Here is a 19,994-nt window from a genome sequence, read left to right on the forward strand (position 1 = left end):
AATGTAGGAATCTGCCCCCAGAGCCACTGCAGCCACAGATCAACAGTAACAGTGCAGGAATCTACCTCAGAGCCACAGATCAACAGTAACAGTGCAGGAATCTACTCCCCAGAGCTACTGCAGCCACAGATCAACAGTAACAATGTAGGAATCTGCCCCCAGAGCCACTGCAGCCACATATCAACAGTAACAGTGCAGGAATCTACCCCAGAGCCACTGCAGCTACAGATCAACAGTAACAATGTAGGAATCTACCCCCAGAGCCATTGCAGCCACAGATCAACAGTAACAGTGCAGGAATCTACCCCAGAGCCACTGCAGCCACAGATCAACAGTAACAGTGCAGGAATCTACCCCAGAGCCACTGCAGCTACAGATCAACAGTAACAATGCAGGAATCTACCCCCCAGAGCTACTGCAGCTACAGATCAACAGTAACAATGCAGGAATCTACCCCCCAGAGCTACTGCAGCTACAGATCAACAGTAACAGTGCAGGAATCTACCCCCCAGAGCTACTGCAGCTACAGATCAACAGTAACAATGTAGGAATCTGCCCCCAGAGCCACTGCAGCCACAGATCAACAGTAACAGTGCAGGAATCTACCCCACAGCCACTGCAGCCACAGATCAACAGTAACAGTGCAGGAATCTACCCCAGATCCACTGCAGTCACAGATCAACAGTAAAAATGTAGGAATCTGCCCCAGAGCCACTGCAGCCACAGATCAACAGTAACAGTGCAGAAATCTACCCCAGAGCCACTGCGGCCACAGGTCAACAGTAACAGTGCAGGAATTCACCCCAGAGCCACTGCAGCTACAGATCAACAGTAACAATGTAGGAATCTGTCCCCAGAGCCACTGCAGCCACAGATCAACAGTAACAGTTTAGGAATCTGCCCCCAGAGCCACTGCAGCCACAGATCAACAGTAACAGTTTAGGAATCTACCCCAGAGCCACTGCAGCTACAGATCAACAGTAACAATGCAGGAATCTACCCCCCAGAGCCACTGCAGTCACAGATCAACAGTAACAGTGCAGGAATCTACCCCCAGAGCCACTGCAGCTACAGATCAACAGTAACAGTTTAGGAATCTGCCCCTGGAGCCACTGCAGCCACAGATCAACAGTAACAGTGCAGGAATCTACCCCCAGAGCCACAGCAGCCACAGATCAACAGTAACCGTGCAGGAATCTACCCCCAGAGCCACTGCAGCCACAGATCAACAGTAACAGTGCAGGAATCTACCCCCAGAGCCACTGCAGCCACAGATCAACAGTAACAGTGCAGGAATCTACCCCAGAGCCACTGCAGCTACAGATCAACAGTAACAATGCAGGAATCTACCCCCCAGAGCTACTGCAGCTACAGATCAACAGTAACAGTGGCTAAAGTGGCTCTGGAGGTAGATTCCTGCACTGTTACTGTTGATCTGTAGCTGCAGTCCAGAACTTTATTTCGTCGCTGGACCTCCTGCAGACATCGCTGAATCGGCGTGTGTGACACCGATTCAGCGATGTCTTCACTGGTAACCAGGGTAAACATCGGGTTACTAAGCGCAGGGCCGCGCTTAGTAACCCGATGTTTACCCTGGTTACCAGCGTAAAAGTAAAAAAAAACTAACACTACATACTTACCTTCCGCTGTCTGTCCTCCGGCGCTGTGCTTCTCTGCACTGTGAGCGCCGGCCAGCCGGAAAGCAGAGCACAGCTGTGACGTCACCGCTGTGCTTTCCGGCTGGCGCTCACAGTCAGTGCAGGAAAGCACAGCGCCGGAGGACAGACACCGGAATGTAAGTATATAGTGTTTGTTTTTTTTTTCTTTTACGCTGGTAACCAGGGTAAACATCGGGTTACTAAGCGCGGCCCTGCGCTGTGTCTGTGTGACAGCTCTCCAGCGACCAAACAGCGACGCTGCAGCGATCGGGATCGTTGTCTGGATCGCTGCAGCGTCGCTAAATGTGACGGTACCTTTACTGTTGATATGTGGCTGAAGTGGCTCTGGAGGTAGATTCCTGCACATATCAACAGTAACAGTGCAGGAATCTACCTCCAGAGCCACTGCAGCCTCAGATCAACAGTAATTGTGCAGTAACCTACCCACATGACCACTGTAGCCACAGACCTACACCAACAGTTGTTGCCTAACATAGGTCTCACCCCCTTAGGTAACAGAATACCTTTGAGAGCTCAGTGACACTAGTTCAACTTTACTATGTTCTCCCCAAAGTATCAGCAGTCTGACAGATCCTTACACGTGCCACTTCTGCCGTGCATTCCACAGGTTAGCCGCCATAGCCTAGGTTCCTAATCTGTATTACAACGTGTACTTGATATATCCTTGTGTTACTTGGCACAATGTACTGTTGTAGCCATTAAAGGGCACATCTATTCTTTAATATGCTTTATAACTGAATTCATGAATAACACAAATAAATGCCTTCACCTCCAGGTCCAGAGGCTTCACTTGTTAGTAAAAATCACCAGGACGTACGGAATTACGTGCGGCAATTCAATGTGATCGACAATCAGAGGACGCTGTCTCAAATGTCTCACCGGCTAGAACCACGCCGCACCTGAACAGCGGGAGGGAAATGATCAGCAATCTTCATAATGGAAATTACTGTGGCAAATAGAGATTTTCTATTCTTTCTTATGGTTTTATTTATTTTTGCTTTTATACATTCATTTCATTTGTCAATGGTTATCCGTATGAGATGTGTAAATAATGTAAATTCTTAATGTAGTGATAAAATACAGGCAACGATAAAATGTGTTGGATGTTATACAATTGCTGTACTTAGGATCGTGATGTAAAATGATACTTTTATGGCAGCTATAGGGTTGTGAATCTATACCTCAGTTATCAGACTAGGGGATATCCAGTGGCATTTATTACATATTGAAGTACCACAATAATGAATAATGTCATAATATGTTGGTATTTTCATGTGCCTCATGTTAAACCACATTACATGTATAGATTTGCTGTCCTATTAAAGGGTTATTTCCAAAATAGTTAGATATTTTCCATCCATTCAGGTCAGACCCCTAACGATCCTAAAAATGGGGCTCTGGAACCAAGCCCCACCAAACCCATCTTGAATTAATTGGAAGTGCGCATTCACTCCATTTATGGTCTAAAGGACAGCTGGAGATGGCTACCTAGCATTTTTCTCCGCTATTCCCGGCAGTCCCATAGACAATGAATGATCAGTATGGTCTCTCTAGAACCCGTTCCTGGGTTCTACAGCCCCTTTCTTGAGATCACGTTAGACCCCTGTGATCAATAAGTTATCCCTTGGGAATAACCCTTTAAAACAAACTGAGAATTAAGAAAACCGCTTGCCATACAATACGGGTTGTGTACTCTGGATATAATTGGCATGAATACAACTTTTTGTTTGCTGTCATGTACTTTTATATGTTCCTGTTTATATCGGGAAGTTTTGCGAACTTGTGAATCTTCTTTAATATATACATGCAGAACACGAAACAAGGAGAGTGCTGAGTAATTCTGAGGCTATAAAACTACATGGCAGCAAATCAATGATGAAATGTTTTATGACTTTATTAACTGTAGGAAGAAGTGATAAACTGCGGGGCTGTAGACTTAGGGTATGTGTCCACGATCAGGATGGCCGGCGGTATCGTCGGAGCGGCTTAGCCGCTCTGCGGTAAGCCCCAACCCCTTTCTGGGACGCGATGATGCCGGATGTGTTCATAGCACACATCCGGCATCATCGCTCCCCACCATAGGGCCCTGTGCTATATCTTGCGGCGACGCAGCGTCGCCGCAAGATATACGGACATGCTGCGATCTGAAAAGACGCGCAGCATGTCCGGAGTCGCAGGGCCGCCGCGTGCGTGTTACCACGCATAGTGGAGACGGGATTTCATTAAATCCCCTCCACTATGCTGTAACATCTGGACGCTGCGTGTCTGACGCTGCGGCTCTATGCAGCGTCAGACACGCAGCGTTTCCTGCACGTGGAAACAGACCCTAATTGTATCTGCAGAACAGACGTTGCATGGTTTCGGTATTCGATCTTCGAGGGGTCGGACTGCTTCCTCTCAAACGCCTTAGGCTGTGTTCACATAGAGTCTTTCAAGGCATTTTAAGTGAAAAGTTTCAGGAAACGTTCCTATTTTAGATGAGTTTTTGGATGACTTCTATTTTTACTAAAAGGTTTCCTTTAGCTGTTTTAAGGAGGTTTTAAAAGTTTTTTTGCAGCCTTCTGCTTGGATTTCGAGCACGTTTTTTTCCTTCCCAGGCGTTTTTCCAAACCTTTTTAGAAAAAAAAAGAAGAAAAAAGTGGTCAAAATTTTCTTCTTATTAATTGCCATATGGATTTCCATAGAAATTAGTAGTATAAGTTTCCAAGCATTTTTAAAGCAATTTTTTAGGAGGATTCTGCCGCTGCTCCTAGTGTCCAGTATTGGGTGGGCCGCCGTTGACAGCGTGGCAGACAATCTGTAAGTTCAGCAGCTCTGGGGGGGGGCCACCATCCACATAGGTAGGGTCGCTAAGCTCACTGATTGTCTGCAGCGCTGTCAACATGCCATCAGCTCCCCAGCCAATACTCAACACCAGGAGCAGTGACAGAGACCAGGGGACGGTGAGTAAACAGCGGCTTGTTTGTTTGTATAACAAATTGCAGCCAAGTGCAAAGATTTTCTAAAAGTGCACAGCCCCTTTCGTTAAGATTGGACATGTCCCAGATGGCAGACCTTCTGTCATTGTTTGTGCACCTTGTCAGAGTATGTCCTCATGTTTCTGTGGATTCCTTTTGGGTTCCCCCATTTTCTCCGTCACCCCTAAACATGCTGATAGATTAACTGTCTTCCTGTCAAATTTGTCAAAAAAAATATTGTTATCTCCACTGGGGACAAGGTTTGGCCTGCACTGTCATGACTGTCTCACAGTAAATGTCTTCACCCACAGCAACCATTCAGAGGTCAGCTTTCATTTCTCCAGAGCAGTTTAAGAAATGAAAGCTGAGCTCTGATTGGTTGCTATGGGCAACTCCCTTCGATTCTTACTATTATACAGTGTTAATACGTGAGGCCTAATGAATATTGGGCTTCATGAGCGATAGCAAGCCCCATATAGTCAGTTAGTGGGTCTACATGACCTGTATACGGTAACGTGCCAATAAAAGACTGCCATTTTACCAACATGTTGAGAGTGTGTCCTTTTGCTATATATTTTATCAGTTTGTTATCTGTATTGAAAAATTTGGTTAACTAAGCTTTGCAACACAATTATCCTGTGGAAAAATAAGAAAAAAAATAACTTTATACCGCAAAGAGATGCTGGCATTAGTATTCAGTTGTATAAGGATACATCTAGTGCAAACATCTGGCAGCAAACGTCTATCACATTGCATTCTGTGCCCCCGTAGGGGCATATGTCCAAAATCCACCACAAAACGGGGTCCAGACACATTCGCCGATGGGGCCATAGACTGTAATGGTGACAGTAGAAAGAACGTGTGCTCTGGTGTACATAATTTTCGAAAAATGTACGCCTACAGGAGGCGAATACAGACGTAATAGACTGCGTCTGAGTGTCCGCCTCCAGTAGCTGTATAAACCGGAAAATGATATATGTCAAAGCACACGGTCACCCTGCCAGCACCATTATAGTCTATGGCCCCATCGGCGCATGCGTATGTACCACGTTTTGGGGATTTCGGACGTATGACCCAACAGGGACACCGAACGCAATGTGAAAGCAGCCTAACTCATCAACTCTATGTCCCAAGTGGAGCATGAGCTAAGCCTTAAAGGGTTGGGAGGCCCCAATGTGCTGCACAATTTCCTCCCGAGCTCTGCCGCCATGTGTCCCACATCAGTCTCATGACACAATAAACAATGTCACATGAATGCTGCAACCAATCTGTGTCTGCTGATTGGCTGCAGGATTCGCATTTTTGTATGTTCAGAAGAAACACTGCTGCAATGGCTTAACCAGAGTCCGATGGACCCCGTTACAAAATTTAGATCGGGACCCCATCTACATGTTGTTTTTTAGTCCCTGTAGCGTTACAAATCCTACATGTTGCCCCCTTCCCCAGCCATAATATAATGTCACCCATCCTGGGATCCTTCATTTAATAATGTCCTCCAGTCTGGGTCCCTTATTGTAATCATGGGTGTTGAGTCGGTAAGCCAAACCCCCAACTTGAACTCCTCAATTTTTTTGACTCCCATCTCTGACTCCATGACTCCGACTCCACAGCACTGGTCACTACTGAGGATGTTCATAAAGTGCAGCACCGATTCATCTCCACTAAACGCTCAGATCCTTAGATCAGGAATAGAACAGACATTTATAGGACATTTCATAAGAATATGGGAAAGTTATACAAACATTTACAGCACATCTTGCATTGTACTACTGAACCCAATTTATTATATATTTTAAGAGTCAGTCCATTTCACTCCGACTTCACCAAAATGGACACCGACTCCGACACTAAAGCCCTGCTTGTAATAATGTCGCCATCCTTGAACCCTTTCAGTATTTATGTCCAACATCTTGGGCCCCTTCTTGCTATAATGCCCCCCATCCTGAGCTCCTTCCTGCAATAATGTCCCTATTTTGGCCCCTTCCTGGTATAATGTCCCCCATCCTGGGCCACTTCCAGTAATAATGTCCCCCATTATGGACCCCTTCCAGGTATAATGTCCCAGCTCCTGGGTCCTCAGATGCACATCCAGCTGAAATAGCTGATGGTGTCGTTGTTCCCCCTCCTGCCGTGGCCTGTTCGCACCATCTGTGACTGTGATTGTTATGCCCCTCCTCAACTGAGAATGCATGTATTAGAGAGAGAACCATTGCCAGACACCTTAGGTTATGGCTTGTCTCCCCAGAGACAATAGGAGCAGTAGTCCTTTGTTTTCCCAACAATTTTCTTTGTGGGCAAGTGGAGACACCCATAAACCATAGATGTTGGGTTGGTCCCACTGAATTCCCGATGTTTTGAAGACTTTGAGGGAATTAGAAAAACGTGTCTGCTCTTTTCAGTTATAGCGCCATGGGTTGAGTGTGGCATTGCAGCTCAGCGCCAGTCATTTCAATGTAGCTGGCTTGCAATACCAACAAAATCCATTTTAAAGGGTGGCGCTGGTTCTGAAAGAAAGCTGCCATGTTTTTGTAGTCCTGGACATGTTTCTGGCCACTTTTGGGCTATCAAAGATTTTCCTATTCTGATCCTTTCAAGAGTCTACTTTATTTTTCACTCCTATATATCACTAGGAAGTAATTGGTAATATAACTTGACAACACCTTTAACTTACTCATCCACTTTTTAAGTTTTGCCCCTAACTAGAGATTTAGGAGAGCACCGCTGCCGTTTGGTATATAGGCATTGGGGTCTATGTAATGTATGTAGGTCAGCTGAGCAGCACATGCGTCAGGTGTGAACTCTGCACTACTACAAGTTAATGTCACATTTCTGGTTTATTGGCACAGCACAGCAGGACAAAGCTGGAATCATCGACTAGTATGTGCATGAGTAATCCAGCAAGTCATTTCCTGTATTCTTACACAATAACTCCACCGCTCTGTTAGGAGGCTGCGTATATAAATATGACCCATAAATTTTTCCCATTAACACAAGACATGCAGTGAACCTTAGTGTAGTGTGATATAACCTAGCAGGAAGAGATAAAATGAATTTCCGATTATGTCACAACTTTGAAAACTTTGAGTATCTGACAAAGAACTTTTCCTATAGCTAAAGATTACCAAAACATGGCTCAATATGCAACACTAGACATAACCCAAGGACAGAGAGATGTGACAATGTTTTTGGAAGAGTGCAACCATGTTTCCTAGTCCTCTACAACCCTTTAACTAGAATACAGTACAGACCGAAAGTTTGGACACACCTTCTCATTTAAAGATTTTTCTGTATTTTCAAGACTATGAAAATTGTAAATTCACACTGAAGGCATCAAAACTATGAATTAACACATGTGGAATTATATACTTAACAAAAAAGTGTGAAACAACTGAAAATATGTCTTATATTCTAGGTTCTTCAAAGTAGCCACCTTTTGCTTTGATGACTGCTTTGCACACTCTTGGCATTCTCTTGATGAGCTTCAAGGGGTAGTCACCAGAAATGGTTTTCACTTCAAAGGTGTGCCCCGTCAGGTTTAATGGGGATTTCTTGCCTTATAAATGGGGTTGGGACCATCAGTTGTGTTGAGCAGAAGTCTGGTGGATACACAGCTGATAGTCCTACTAAATAGACTGTTAGCTGATTTTTTTCTTGCCATAATACAAATTCTAAGTAAAGAAAAACGAGTGGCCATCATTACTTTAAAAAATGAAGGTCAGTCAGTCCGAAAAATTGGGAAAACTTTGAAAGTGTCCCCAAGTGCAGTTGCAAAAACATCAAGAACTACAAAGAAACTGGCTCACATGAGGACCGCCCCAGGAAAGGAAGACCTAGAGTCACCTCTGCTTCTGAGGATAAGTTTATCCGAGTCACCAGCCTCAGAAATCGCAGGTTAACAGCAGCTCAGATTAGAGACCAGGTCAATGCCACACAAAGCTCTAGCAGCAGACACATCTCTACAACAACTGTTAAGAGGAGACTTTGTACAGCAGGCCTTCATGGTAAAATAGCTGCTAGGAAACCACTGCTAAGGACAGGCAACAAGCAGAAGAGACTTGTTTGGGCTAAAGAACACAAGGAATGGACATTAGACCAGTGGAAATCTGTGCTTTGGTCTGATGAGTCCAAATTTGAGATCTTTGATTCCAACCACCGTGTCTTTGTGCGACGCAGAAAAGGTGAACGGATGGTATCTACATGCCTGGCTCCCACAGTGAAGCATGGAGGAGAAGGTGTGATGGTGTGGGGGGGCTTTGCTGGTGACACTGTTGGAGATTTATTCAAAATTGAAGGCATACTGAACCAGCATGGCTACCACAGCATCTTGCAGCGACATGCTATTCCATCCGGTTTGCGTTTAGTTGGACCAGCATTTATTTTTCAACAGGACAATGACACCAAACATACCTCCAGGCTGTGTAAGGGCTATTTGACCAATAAGGAGAGTGATTGGGTGCTACGCCAGATGACCTGGCCTCCACAGTCACCACACCTGAAACTAATCGAGATGGTTTGGGGTGAGCTGGACCGCAGAGTGAAGGCAAATGGGCCAACAAGTGCTAAGCATCTCTGGGAACTCCTTCAAGATTGTTGGAAGACCATTTCCAGAGACTACCTCTTGAAGCTCATCAAGAGAATGCCAAGAGTGTGCAAAGCAGTCATCAAAGCAAAAGGTCTTCAAAGAACCTAGAATATAAGACATATTTTCAGTTGTTTCACACTTTTTTGTTAAGTACATAATTCCACATGTGTTAATTCATAGTTTTGATTCCTTCAGTATGAATTTACAATTTTCATAGTCATGAAAATACAGAAAAATCTTTAAATGAGAAGGTGTGTCCAAACTTTAGGTCTGTACTGTGTGTGTGTATGTATACATATATATATATATATATATATATATATATATATATATATATATATATATATATATATATACAGTGTGTCCATAAAGTCATGGTGCACTTTTGACCAGTCACTGGAAAGCAATGAAAACCTATAGAAATGTGAGATCTTCTCCAAATAAGAGAACTCTCCCAGTTTTATACCTATTCAGTGCAGTTCGATGTGGGCTCCATTTGTTGCCCTACACACATCCAAACGATCGCATAAGCTTGTGGTTGCTTGATGTCACAGGCCTGGCTGTGTATTAATCAGAATTCAGTTTATCAGGGCTTAAAGGGAACCTGTCACCCCGAAAATCGGGGGTGAGGTAATCCCACCGGCATCAGGGGCTTATCTGCAGCATTCTATAATGCTGTAGATAAGCCCCCGATGTTACCTGAAAAAGGAGAAAAAGACGTTAGATTATACTCACCCAGGGGCGGTCCCGCTGCTGGTCTGGTCAGATGGGCGTCTCCGGTCCGCTGCGTCGCCTCCCATCTTCTTTCCATGACGTCCTCTTCTGATCTTCAGCCACGGCTCCGGCGCAGGCGTACTTTGCTCTGCCCTGTTGAGGGCAGAGGATAGTACAGCAGTGCGCAGGCGCCGGAAAGGTCAGAGGCTCGGCGCCTGCGCACTGCAGTACTTTGTCTGCCCTCAACAGGGCAGAGCAAAGTACGCCTGCGCCGGAGCCGTGGCCGAAGATCAGAAGAGGACGTCATGGAAAGAAGATAGGAGGCGCCGCAGCGGACCGGAGACACCCATCTGACCAGACCAGCAGCGGGACCGCCCCTGGGTGAGTATAATCTAACGTCTTTTTCTCCTTTTTCAGGTAACATCGGGGGCTTATCTACAGCATTATAGAATGCTGCAGATAAGCCCCTGATGCCGGTGGGATTACCTCACCCCCGATTTTCGGGGTGACAGGTTCCCTTTAATCTGACTGGGGCTCAGCAACAGCTTAAATCAGTTTGTGTTGTTTGCTTGGTTCCTGTTATCTCTCCTCATGAACAAGTCTGATAAGATTGGGCCAGAGAGAGGGCACCAAAATGTAAACTATAAAAGTGCACCATGACTTTAAGGACACACTGTATATACACACTCTTCAGGGTATGTGCACACGTCAGGGTTTCTTGCAGAAATTTTCCTGACAAAAAACGGACATTTCTGCCAGAAATCCGCATGCGTTTTTACCGCGATTGTACCGCGATTTTTGACGCGTTTTTGATGCGTTTTTGGTGCGTTTTTGTGCGTTTTTTCCCAGATGCATAGAATTGCGGGAAAAACGCAGAAAATACGCAAAAATAATGAACATGGTCATTTTTTTACCGCGATGCGTTTTTTTCGCGGAAAAAAACGCATCCATGTGCACAAAACATGCAGAATGCATTCTAAATGATAGAATGCATAATGTATGCATTTTTAATGAGTTTTTATAGCTTTTTTAGCGCGAAAAAAATGCGAAAAAAACGCGAAAAAACCTGTACGTGTGCACATAGCCTTAATGGCAAATGTTATGTAATTAATAAACAAGAATGCAAAAGTCTAAAATTGACAATCTCTCCATTTTCAATTTAGTTAAATGGGATTGTATGTCAAATAAGTCAATTGACCACAAAGTTTGATAGGATTACTGACCGAAAGTAAAACTGTTGTCATACTCTATATAATACAGCCAGTGCAAATTCTCCCCCCAACACTTGCTAATCCATGGACGGCCTGTGGCTAATATGGACTCAAATTTGCTGTTTTTACTATAGTTGTCAAAAAGTTACCGCTCATATCCAGTCCTGGAAATTTTTAGAACTTTTTACCTTCAAAAGTTTAGTGCAATTTTTTTGGGGAAAAGTATATCCTAAGTATTGAGTATGTTTGATACTCACCAAGAGGACTATTATAGGACAATTCAGCAGTTTTTTCCGGCTTCAGGTATGTGCACACAATGTCTTTTTCAGTCTCTGTAAAATGCCGGAAAAAGTGTTTAATAATCACTAAAAAGAATTAACATACACTGCAGTGTAAAAAACATCTTGCTGTTCATATGTTCCCTCTTTTGAGGGTCTTTTAATTGCTTCAGGTCTCCAAAGACACTAAAATCAGCTGACCATTCTTCAAGCAGCACTGGTTTATTCACTAGTTTATTCAATGCAATTTTTAAAAAAGAAGCCAACGGTCAAACACGTTGCAGAAAGTGACAGAATATGTGCAAAAAAAGACACCTGCGTTTCCTGAAGCGTCTTCCTCGTGAAAAACTTGCCGCGTTGTCATATGTCTAAGAGAAGTTGTGCACACATACCCTAACATTTACTTTTTTATTAATTTATTAGTATAAGCACTGGAAAAAATGTGATCACTTTATAAAAAATGCATCCGTAGGCCTTAATTTATTCAATGGAAGCCAAAAGAGTATCCCTTTGTCCTCTCTCGGGCTGGTATATGTTGTCTTTTTTATTGTGTAGGAAAATGCAGTCTGTTAAACTTTCCTGTAGAATTGGACATTGCAAAAACACATATTACATGTGATTAGTGATGAGCGAGTGTACTCGTTGCTCGGGTTTTCCAGAGCATGCTCGGGTGATCTCCAAGTATTTGTTAGTGTTCAGAGATTTAGTTTTCGTCACCTCAGCTGAATGATTTACAGCTATTAGCCAGCCTGATTACATGTGGGGATTCCCTAGCAACCAGGCAACCTCCACATGTACTCAGCCTGGCTAGTAGCTGTAAATCATTCAGCTGAGGTGACGAAAACTAAATCTCCGAGCACCAACAAATACTCAGAGACCACCCGAGCAACGAGTATACTCGCTCATCACTACATGTGATCTAATGTTTTACTATTGGGACATATTGGCGATGTATGTAACTGTATAGCTGTATGTAGGTCTATGCTATGTGCTAGATATGTGGCACAGAAGGCTCAGACAGGTTATACACAGAGCCTAGGTTCCAAACAAAGGATCGGAGCCGTAAGTATCCAAAGCTGACCATTTTGTTGTTTCCGAGGCAGTAAAGGTAGCGGTGGACAGGAATCTGCACATATAATATCTAACGGAGATGTAATGCAGGTGGTCCTCAATGGGCTAGTGATAACTGCGAAGATAGAATGGGACAGTTGTGTGTAGTATCACTGGTAACATCATTGTCTCGCTTCTTGGAGATGAACGTGTGTTAATCTCTTCATCAGCAATGGTCGGAGTCACATAGGTAACAGTATGAGATGGGCAGTTTGTAGCAACAACCATAGGTTACCTGCGATGGTCCTAAGAGTAGATATCATTGATACTGAAGTTTAATTTCTAAGAAAAAAAACTCCAAAAAACACAAAGCACAATATGCTCAAATATGTTTCTCCATTATATGCTATATATTCTGGGCATTAAAACTGGACTCCTTATTCCCTGGCTGCGCTGAATTGTAGCCATTTCTTACACTGGTATTGTATATAGAGTCTTGTGTATGAATCTTTTTTCCAGCTATCTGCACTTTCCAATATCTGTAAATCAGGCATTGGTGTAACTCAGCCTGGCAGAGCTTCATAGGAAATAATAGTGTATGGGCAGCCGCGCTGTACAACACCTACAATTCTGATTTATGACACCATATATACTCACTTTCATTTACTGTATTTATTCACTTCTGTAACAAAGTTTGTGCCAAACTGTTTTTGTTGTATTTATTAACCTGGCATGTAACTACTGAACGTCATTACAGTTTCTTTCTGTGTATATAGGATGGCATTAGATTTGTGAGTGTAAGCGCAGATAATACAGCTAAGACACATTATAGACTTTTATTTTTGTCCTAAAGTAAAAAAAAAGTATTATTTTTTTGTAAATATAAAACACTTATATTAAATTAAATTGTGTTTTAAACCTTGTATGTATTAAGTCTTTTTTTTATTTGTTATTTTGTGATTAGATATTTTTAAAACATCGTATTTATTTCAGCCTCGCAATCCAACATATCTAAGAATTCGTTACTACTCCCCAACCATATGCAAATCTGCACTGATTAGTCCAAATGGCACCCTCAGTGCTTGCTGTCCGCTTCACTATCCAGCCCCTTTGCTTCTGATAAACATGGATGGCATAGAATCCTAGAATTTTAGAGATGGAAGGGATCTCCGGGGTCATCGTGTCCAACCCCCTGCTCTATGCAGGACTCACTAAACCATCTCAGACGGATGTCTGTCCAGCCTCTGCTTGAAGACTTCCATTGAAGGAGAACTCACCACCTCTCATTCCACTCATTGATCACCCTCACTGTCAAATTTTTTTTTTGTAAAATCTAATCAGTATCTTCTCCCTATGTCATCCATACTGATGTTTCTTGCATTATTAGGGAACAGTCAGACAGCCATATAAATAGGACCAAGATCGGACCGGCCAGTAACTCCCCCGACCTGAGCGTAACAGCTGCATAGAAATACACAAACTTGTGTGCGTAGTATTTGCATTGCCCTATACTGAGGTTGACAGTGGGCACTATTGATGGTCAGGGCACGCCTACTTGACCTGTCAGTACTGATCTGCATACAGAGCAGCAGAAATAAAAAGTGTATTTTATCAGGTATTTGGGATACAGGCTCAAATGAACATGCATTGAGGAACGTCTTTATAGGGCAAGCAACCTGGTGGTGGAACTTAAGAAGAAGAATATTCAAACACTGGGTCCATCTGAAAGAATTTTCTGATAAAGACTGTGCCTTTTAGGGCAACTGCATGTCACAGAAGGGCAGATTTTAGATGTCCATCTAGGAGCAGTCCTACTGATGGACTTGAGTCACCCGGATAAGTCACTGACAGCGAGATTAGCTGCTTCCCAGGGGTGTCAGGAGCCCCTGTGACTACTGGATGATCACACTTAGTCACTCACCTGTCTTCATGAATAAATAGGCATTCACAGAGTTGTCAAACATTGATTAGCTCCGCCCACTGGACTCCTTAAGCCAGAAAGATATGGTTAAACTGAATCATTCCCACAAAATGATATATGAATCTGCTCAAGTTCTGGTCAACACTTTGCTGCTTGTAGACAGGGCAGCATTTACAATGTCACAGGTGGGGAAAAAAGCAATGTCAAGGTTCATTCACATAATATCCAAGCATCCAGTCTCTAGTTGTTGTAATGGGACAGAGGAAAATTGATTGTAACTCGATCCCATCGTTTGACAATTGAAGCAATATCTTGTAGCATGGTTTCATGCAGAGCATTTTTCCTAGTGTTTTTGTTGTTTTTAAACAGTTCAACCAGATATTTGCTGAAAACTAATAATACAGATATAAAATGCCCTAATATAATGCAAATATTAAAAAATGCATAGATTTTTTTAAAATTGAACCGGTGACGTTTTCCATACAGTCTGATCTGTAGACAGCATGGTATAGAGGAGGAGAAGCTGAAAAGAATGATATATAGGTTTGTTGGAAAAGATTCAGGATAACGTATTTTATTCATTGAAATACGTACGCTACTCACCTGGTAGCAGTGTTTTTTCAGGAGCCATGACAGCACAACGGGAGAGAGGGGATCCGCCCTTCAGGGACAGGAAACCTACAGACATAAAAGGGCGGTACCTCTCTCCCACGTCAGTTGGTTCCAGAGCATGAGAGGACCACCAAGGTTAATAACACAGATGCAGCTTATAAACCAATACATTTTATTATGTAAGTGAACAAGCAATTATAAGGAAAACCGAAAGGGTGTTGAATCATCCAAAAAATAGGGTAGGGAATCTAAGGGTGCTGTCATGGCTCCTGAAAAAACACTGCTACCAGGTGAGTAGCGTACGTATTTATTCAGTCGCCATGACAGCACAACGAGAGACTTTCAGAGAAAACAAGGAAGACTAGGGGGGGATAATAGCCTCCAGCACCCTTCTCCCAAACGTAAGGTCTGAGGAACTACCCAGATCTAATCTGTAGTGTCTAAGAAAGGTAGAAGGAGAAGACCATGTGGCCGCCTTACATATGTCTTCGATCGATACTTCTGACCTCTCCGCCCAGGAAGATGCTACAGCCCGCGTGGAGTGTGCCTTTATACCATCTGGAACTTCGTTGCCACCTGCTGTATAAGCGAGAGAGATCGCCTCCCTGATCCATCTAGCTAGAGAGTTTTTAGATACTCTAAGACCTTTCCTCACCCCTTGATAGGCTACAAACAGAGAGTTATCTTTTTTCCAGGCATCTGAAACTGTAATATATCTAAGGAGGCATCTTCTTACATCTAAGCAATGATATTTACGTTCTTTATCATTAGCAGGGTTGGAGCAAAATGAGGGTAGGACTACCTCCTGTACTCTGTGGAATTTTGACGCAACTTTCGGAAGATAGAGGGGATCGGGTTTCAAGATTACTCTATCCTCCCTGAACTGTATGTATGGTGGATGTCTGGAAAGTGCCTGCAGATCACTAACCCTTCTAGCAGATGTGAGTGCAACCAACAGGGCTGTTTTGATTGAAAGGATTTTTATAGGAATGGTATCGATAGGCTCGAATGGGGCTTGCGTTAGGGCTGAGAGAACCAGATTCAGATCCCATGGGACTAACCTTTGTTTGATGATTGGTCTGGACCTAGTGACTGCTTTGAAAAATCTGGATATCCAGTGATTACTGGCTAAGTTAAGATTGTATAGTGCCCCCAGAGCCGACACTTGTACTCTGAGAGTACTTGTGGCCAAGCCCATCTCTAGTCCTTTCTGTAAAAATTCAAGAATCTGGTTTATGCATGGTTTCTGGTCAATTTGAGCCCCTGAACATGACAGAAATTTTCTCCACACTCTAACATAGATGCTCGTTGTAGAGGGTTTCCTACTTTTAAGGAGTGTATTTACTAAATTCTGAGAGAATCCCTTCCCCCTCAGTAAAGACCTTTCAAGTTCCATGCCGCTAGGTGTAAGTTGGCTACTCGTGGATGGAGGATTGGGCCTTGGGAGAGTAGATCTGGCAGTTCTGGGAGAATCCATGGTTGGCAGACAGACATCTTCCTCAGCCAAGGAAACCATGGCCTCTTGGGCGAGAATGGGGCTATCAAGATTACCTGGGCCCTGTCCTCCCGAATCTTCCTCAGAACTAATGGTATTAGGTTTAGAGGGGGAAAGGCATATGCGAGACTGAAGCGCCAAGATATTAGTTTAGCGTCCACCGCATATGGGTTGTCTTTTGGATTTAGGGAGCAGAACTGGTGCAATTTTTTGTTCCCCCTGCTGGCAAAAAGGTCTATCTCTGGACAACCCCATAACTGAATGATCTGCTTGAAGATGGCTGGATTTAGCGACCACTCTCCCTGTCTGAGTCTGTTGCGGCTTAAGTAGTCGGCTTTGGTATTGATACTTCCTCTTATATGAAGTGCTGTCAGAGAGAGAAGATGTTCTTCGGCCACCTGAAAAATATGATTTGCGACCTTCATCAATGAACTGGATCGTGTACCAACTTGACGATTAATGTAGGCCACAGTTACCCGATTGTCCGATAATAGTCTGACGTGTCGACCCTGTAGGGGTACAAGGAATTTATTTAAGGCATGTTTTACAGCCAACAGCTCTTTTAGATTGGAGGAGGAGTCCTCTTCAGACTGAGGCCATAGCCCCTGAACCCAGTCCTCCCCTAAGTGAGCCCCCATCCCTTAGGGCTAGCATCCGTAGTCAAAACTCTAGAAACATGATTTATCCAAGGGACCCCCCTATGTAGATTTGAAGCGTGAGTCCACCAAACAAGTGAATGTGTAGTCTCCGCAGAAAGTGTAAATTTACTATCGAGGTGAGCCCCTAGACGACGGGAATTGTGTAAAACGTCCCATTGTAGTGTCCTTGTGTGGAACTGGGCCCAGAGGACCGCCGGGATGCAAGACGTAAGAGTGCCCAAGAGAGACATTGCACTTCTAACTGACACTAAGGGATTGGCAATCGCCCTGGTGACCAGCTGTTGAACCTTAGCTACCTTTGCGTCCGGCAGGCGACACTCCTGCCGACTAGAGTCTACAATAAATCCCAGAAACTCTTGTATTTTTAGGGGCTGAAGACGTGACTTTTTGAGATTGATTATCCAGCCCAAGTCGCTCAAAGCTCTCATCACTTTTTCTAGCTGGTCCTTGCAATGTGATTCTGAGTGACCTACAATTAGTAAATCATCTAGGTATGGGATTACTAATATGTCTTGTTCATGTAAGTGTGCCATAACCTCCACCATGATTTTTGTGAACACCCTGGGTGCAATTGCGACTCCGAAGGGAAGTGCCTGATATTGAAAATGTTCTATCGTGCCAGCTAGTGAAACCGCCACCCTAAGAAACTTTTGATGATCTACATGTATTGGAACATGGTAGTAGGCGTCTTTGAGATCTAAGACAACCATAAAACAATGGTTAAAGAGTAACTTTATTGCTGTTTTAACCGACTCCATCTTGAAGGAGGGAACCAACAAAAAATTGTTCAGGCCTTTCAAATTAATAATAGTGCGATATGAACCGTCAGGTTTTTTGATCAGGAATAGAGGGGAATAAAAACCCCTACCTTCCTCTCCCGTAGGGACTCTGACCAAAACTTTCTTTTGTTGAAGTTCCCGGACCTCAGACTCCAGCGCCAACTGCTCTGTAGAGGAGGAACGAACAGGTGTCAACATAAACTTGTCCCGAGGAATATGGTGGAAGTCAAACTTTAGGCCTTTTTCCACGATGCCTAGAATCCATGGGCTACTCGTGATCCGTACCCAGGCCGGGTAGAAGGCCGAAAGCCTACCCCCCACCTGGTCCGCCAGTCATTGCGGTTTCTTAAATTCTCGTGAAGGATTAAACATAAATCCTTTACCCCTTCTTCTGTTGCTGTCGTATCTGGTAGATTCCCTGTTAGAATCTCTATACGGCCTTCTACGGCTAGACCATCCTCTATTGTAGTCCCGTCTGTAAAAGGGTCTTCCTAGGAAAGGGAAGCGTTTTTTATTATCCCCTGCTTTTTCCAATAATTCATCTAGGACCGGTCCGAATAAGTGAGCTCCTTCACAGGGGATGCTACATAACTTTGTTCTGGCCTGTAAGTCCCCTGGCCAGCATTTTATCCATAGCGCTCTCCGGGCTGCGTTAGATAACGCTGAGGATCTGGCGGCCAACCTGACCGAGTCTGCTGATGCGTCCGAAAGGAAAGCTGCCGCATCCTGGATTATAGGCATAGAGGATAATATTTCAGTTCTGGGAACCTTATCCTTGAGCTGATCTTTGAGGTGTCCTAACCATACCATCAAGGACCGGGCTGTACAGGTGGCTGCTATAGCTGGTCTCAAGGACCCAGCCGAAGTCTCCCAAGCTCCTTTAAGAAAAGTATCAGCTTTCCTGTCTAATGGGTCCTTTAGGTTCCCCAAGTCGTCAAAGGGGAGAGATGTTTTTTTGCATGCTTTGGCGACTGCCGCATCCAGCTTCGGGACCTTATCCCATGAGGATGAAGCCTCCTCCTCAAAGGGATATCTTCTCTTAAATGCAGGCGGAAGTGACCCCTTTCTCTCGGGCTTCTTCCATTCTTTTGAAATTAGTGATTTAATCTTGTCAACCACTGGAAAGGCTCTACGGGACTTCTGCTCAATACCTTTGAACATAACATCCTGAATGGAGCATTCTGATTGGGCGTCCTCTATCCCCATTGTACTGTTAACTGCTTTAACAAGATGGTTAACCCTATCCAAGGACAAACAGGCCCGACTAGACTCCAGATCTTCAGAGGAGGAGGAAGACGGGAGGGACCCAGAGCTCTGCTCACCCGAGTCCGAATTTACATCAGATAAAGGGGATGACCTTTCAACTTCCGTCACCCGAGACTTGGACTTTACAGAACTTCTCACTTCGTGTCTAACCATCTCTCTAATTGTGGAGGTCAGATCAGGAGCCTCTTCCTCCAGCAAACGTTGTATACATGATTTGCACAATTTTCTTAAATGCCCGTCTGGAAGTGGCTCTGCACATTCGGCACACTGCCTATGTTTGGCCTTAGTTAAACTTTTCCTCCCCTAATAAGGAGAGAGGGAAAATAAGGGGAACAAATAATCACTAAGTGAACTTTCACGAAGATCACTTACCCCGCCAGTAATGAGTGGTACCGTAGATGGGGGGTCCTTCGCAGCCGGCAATTCCTTACGGCTTGAGGACTTTGGTCTTAAAGTTTGAGCCTCTTTAGCTCCACCAGCGCGGCTACTGCCACTAGTCCGACGCTGGGAGCTCCTCCGAGGCTTCTCTAACTGCTGAAGCTCCTGCTGCTGCTGCTGGTGCTGCTACTGCTGGCTGCTCTGTGTTCCTTCTGACGACTCCATTACGGAATGGAACAGGAACACCAGCCACCATGTGTGCAGCGTTTAAAAAAGGCCCCCAGGGTACCGCCCCCGATGGGGGTTAGCAGGGAATCCTAGGTGCCGCCTTAATCGATGAGGGACCGCCACCGCTCCGTGCTGCGCCGCCCCCGCCCGACAGAAAAACCTCCGTCAGACCATCCCCGAAGCCC

The 19,994-nt window shown here is 44.3% G+C and overlaps 1 protein-coding gene across 5 annotated transcripts in view; it reads left to right on the top strand.

Annotated features, from left to right (window-relative positions):
• The window catches only part of RAPGEF4 (Rap guanine nucleotide exchange factor 4), a 325,014-nt gene extending 319,736 nt beyond the window's left edge, over positions 1–5,278 (top strand). For 3 of the 5 annotated variants that reach the window (XM_069733157.1, XM_069733160.1, XM_069733159.1), the window contains one exon: positions 2,455–5,178. In XM_069733157.1, coding sequence (XP_069589258.1) covers positions 2,455–2,582 — 128 coding nt within the window. In that variant the 3' untranslated portion in view covers positions 2,583–5,178. Of the gene's footprint in view, positions 1–2,454 lie in introns of all 5 variants that reach the window. The other 2 variants (XM_069733158.1, XM_069733156.1) reach the window with 1 other exon arrangement.
• The last annotated feature ends 14,716 nt before the right edge of the window (positions 5,279–19,994 follow it).

This window comes from Ranitomeya imitator, chromosome 7, assembly GCF_032444005.1.
Source record: "Ranitomeya imitator isolate aRanImi1 chromosome 7, aRanImi1.pri, whole genome shotgun sequence".
Classification (NCBI taxonomy): Eukaryota; Metazoa; Chordata; class Amphibia; order Anura; family Dendrobatidae; genus Ranitomeya; species Ranitomeya imitator.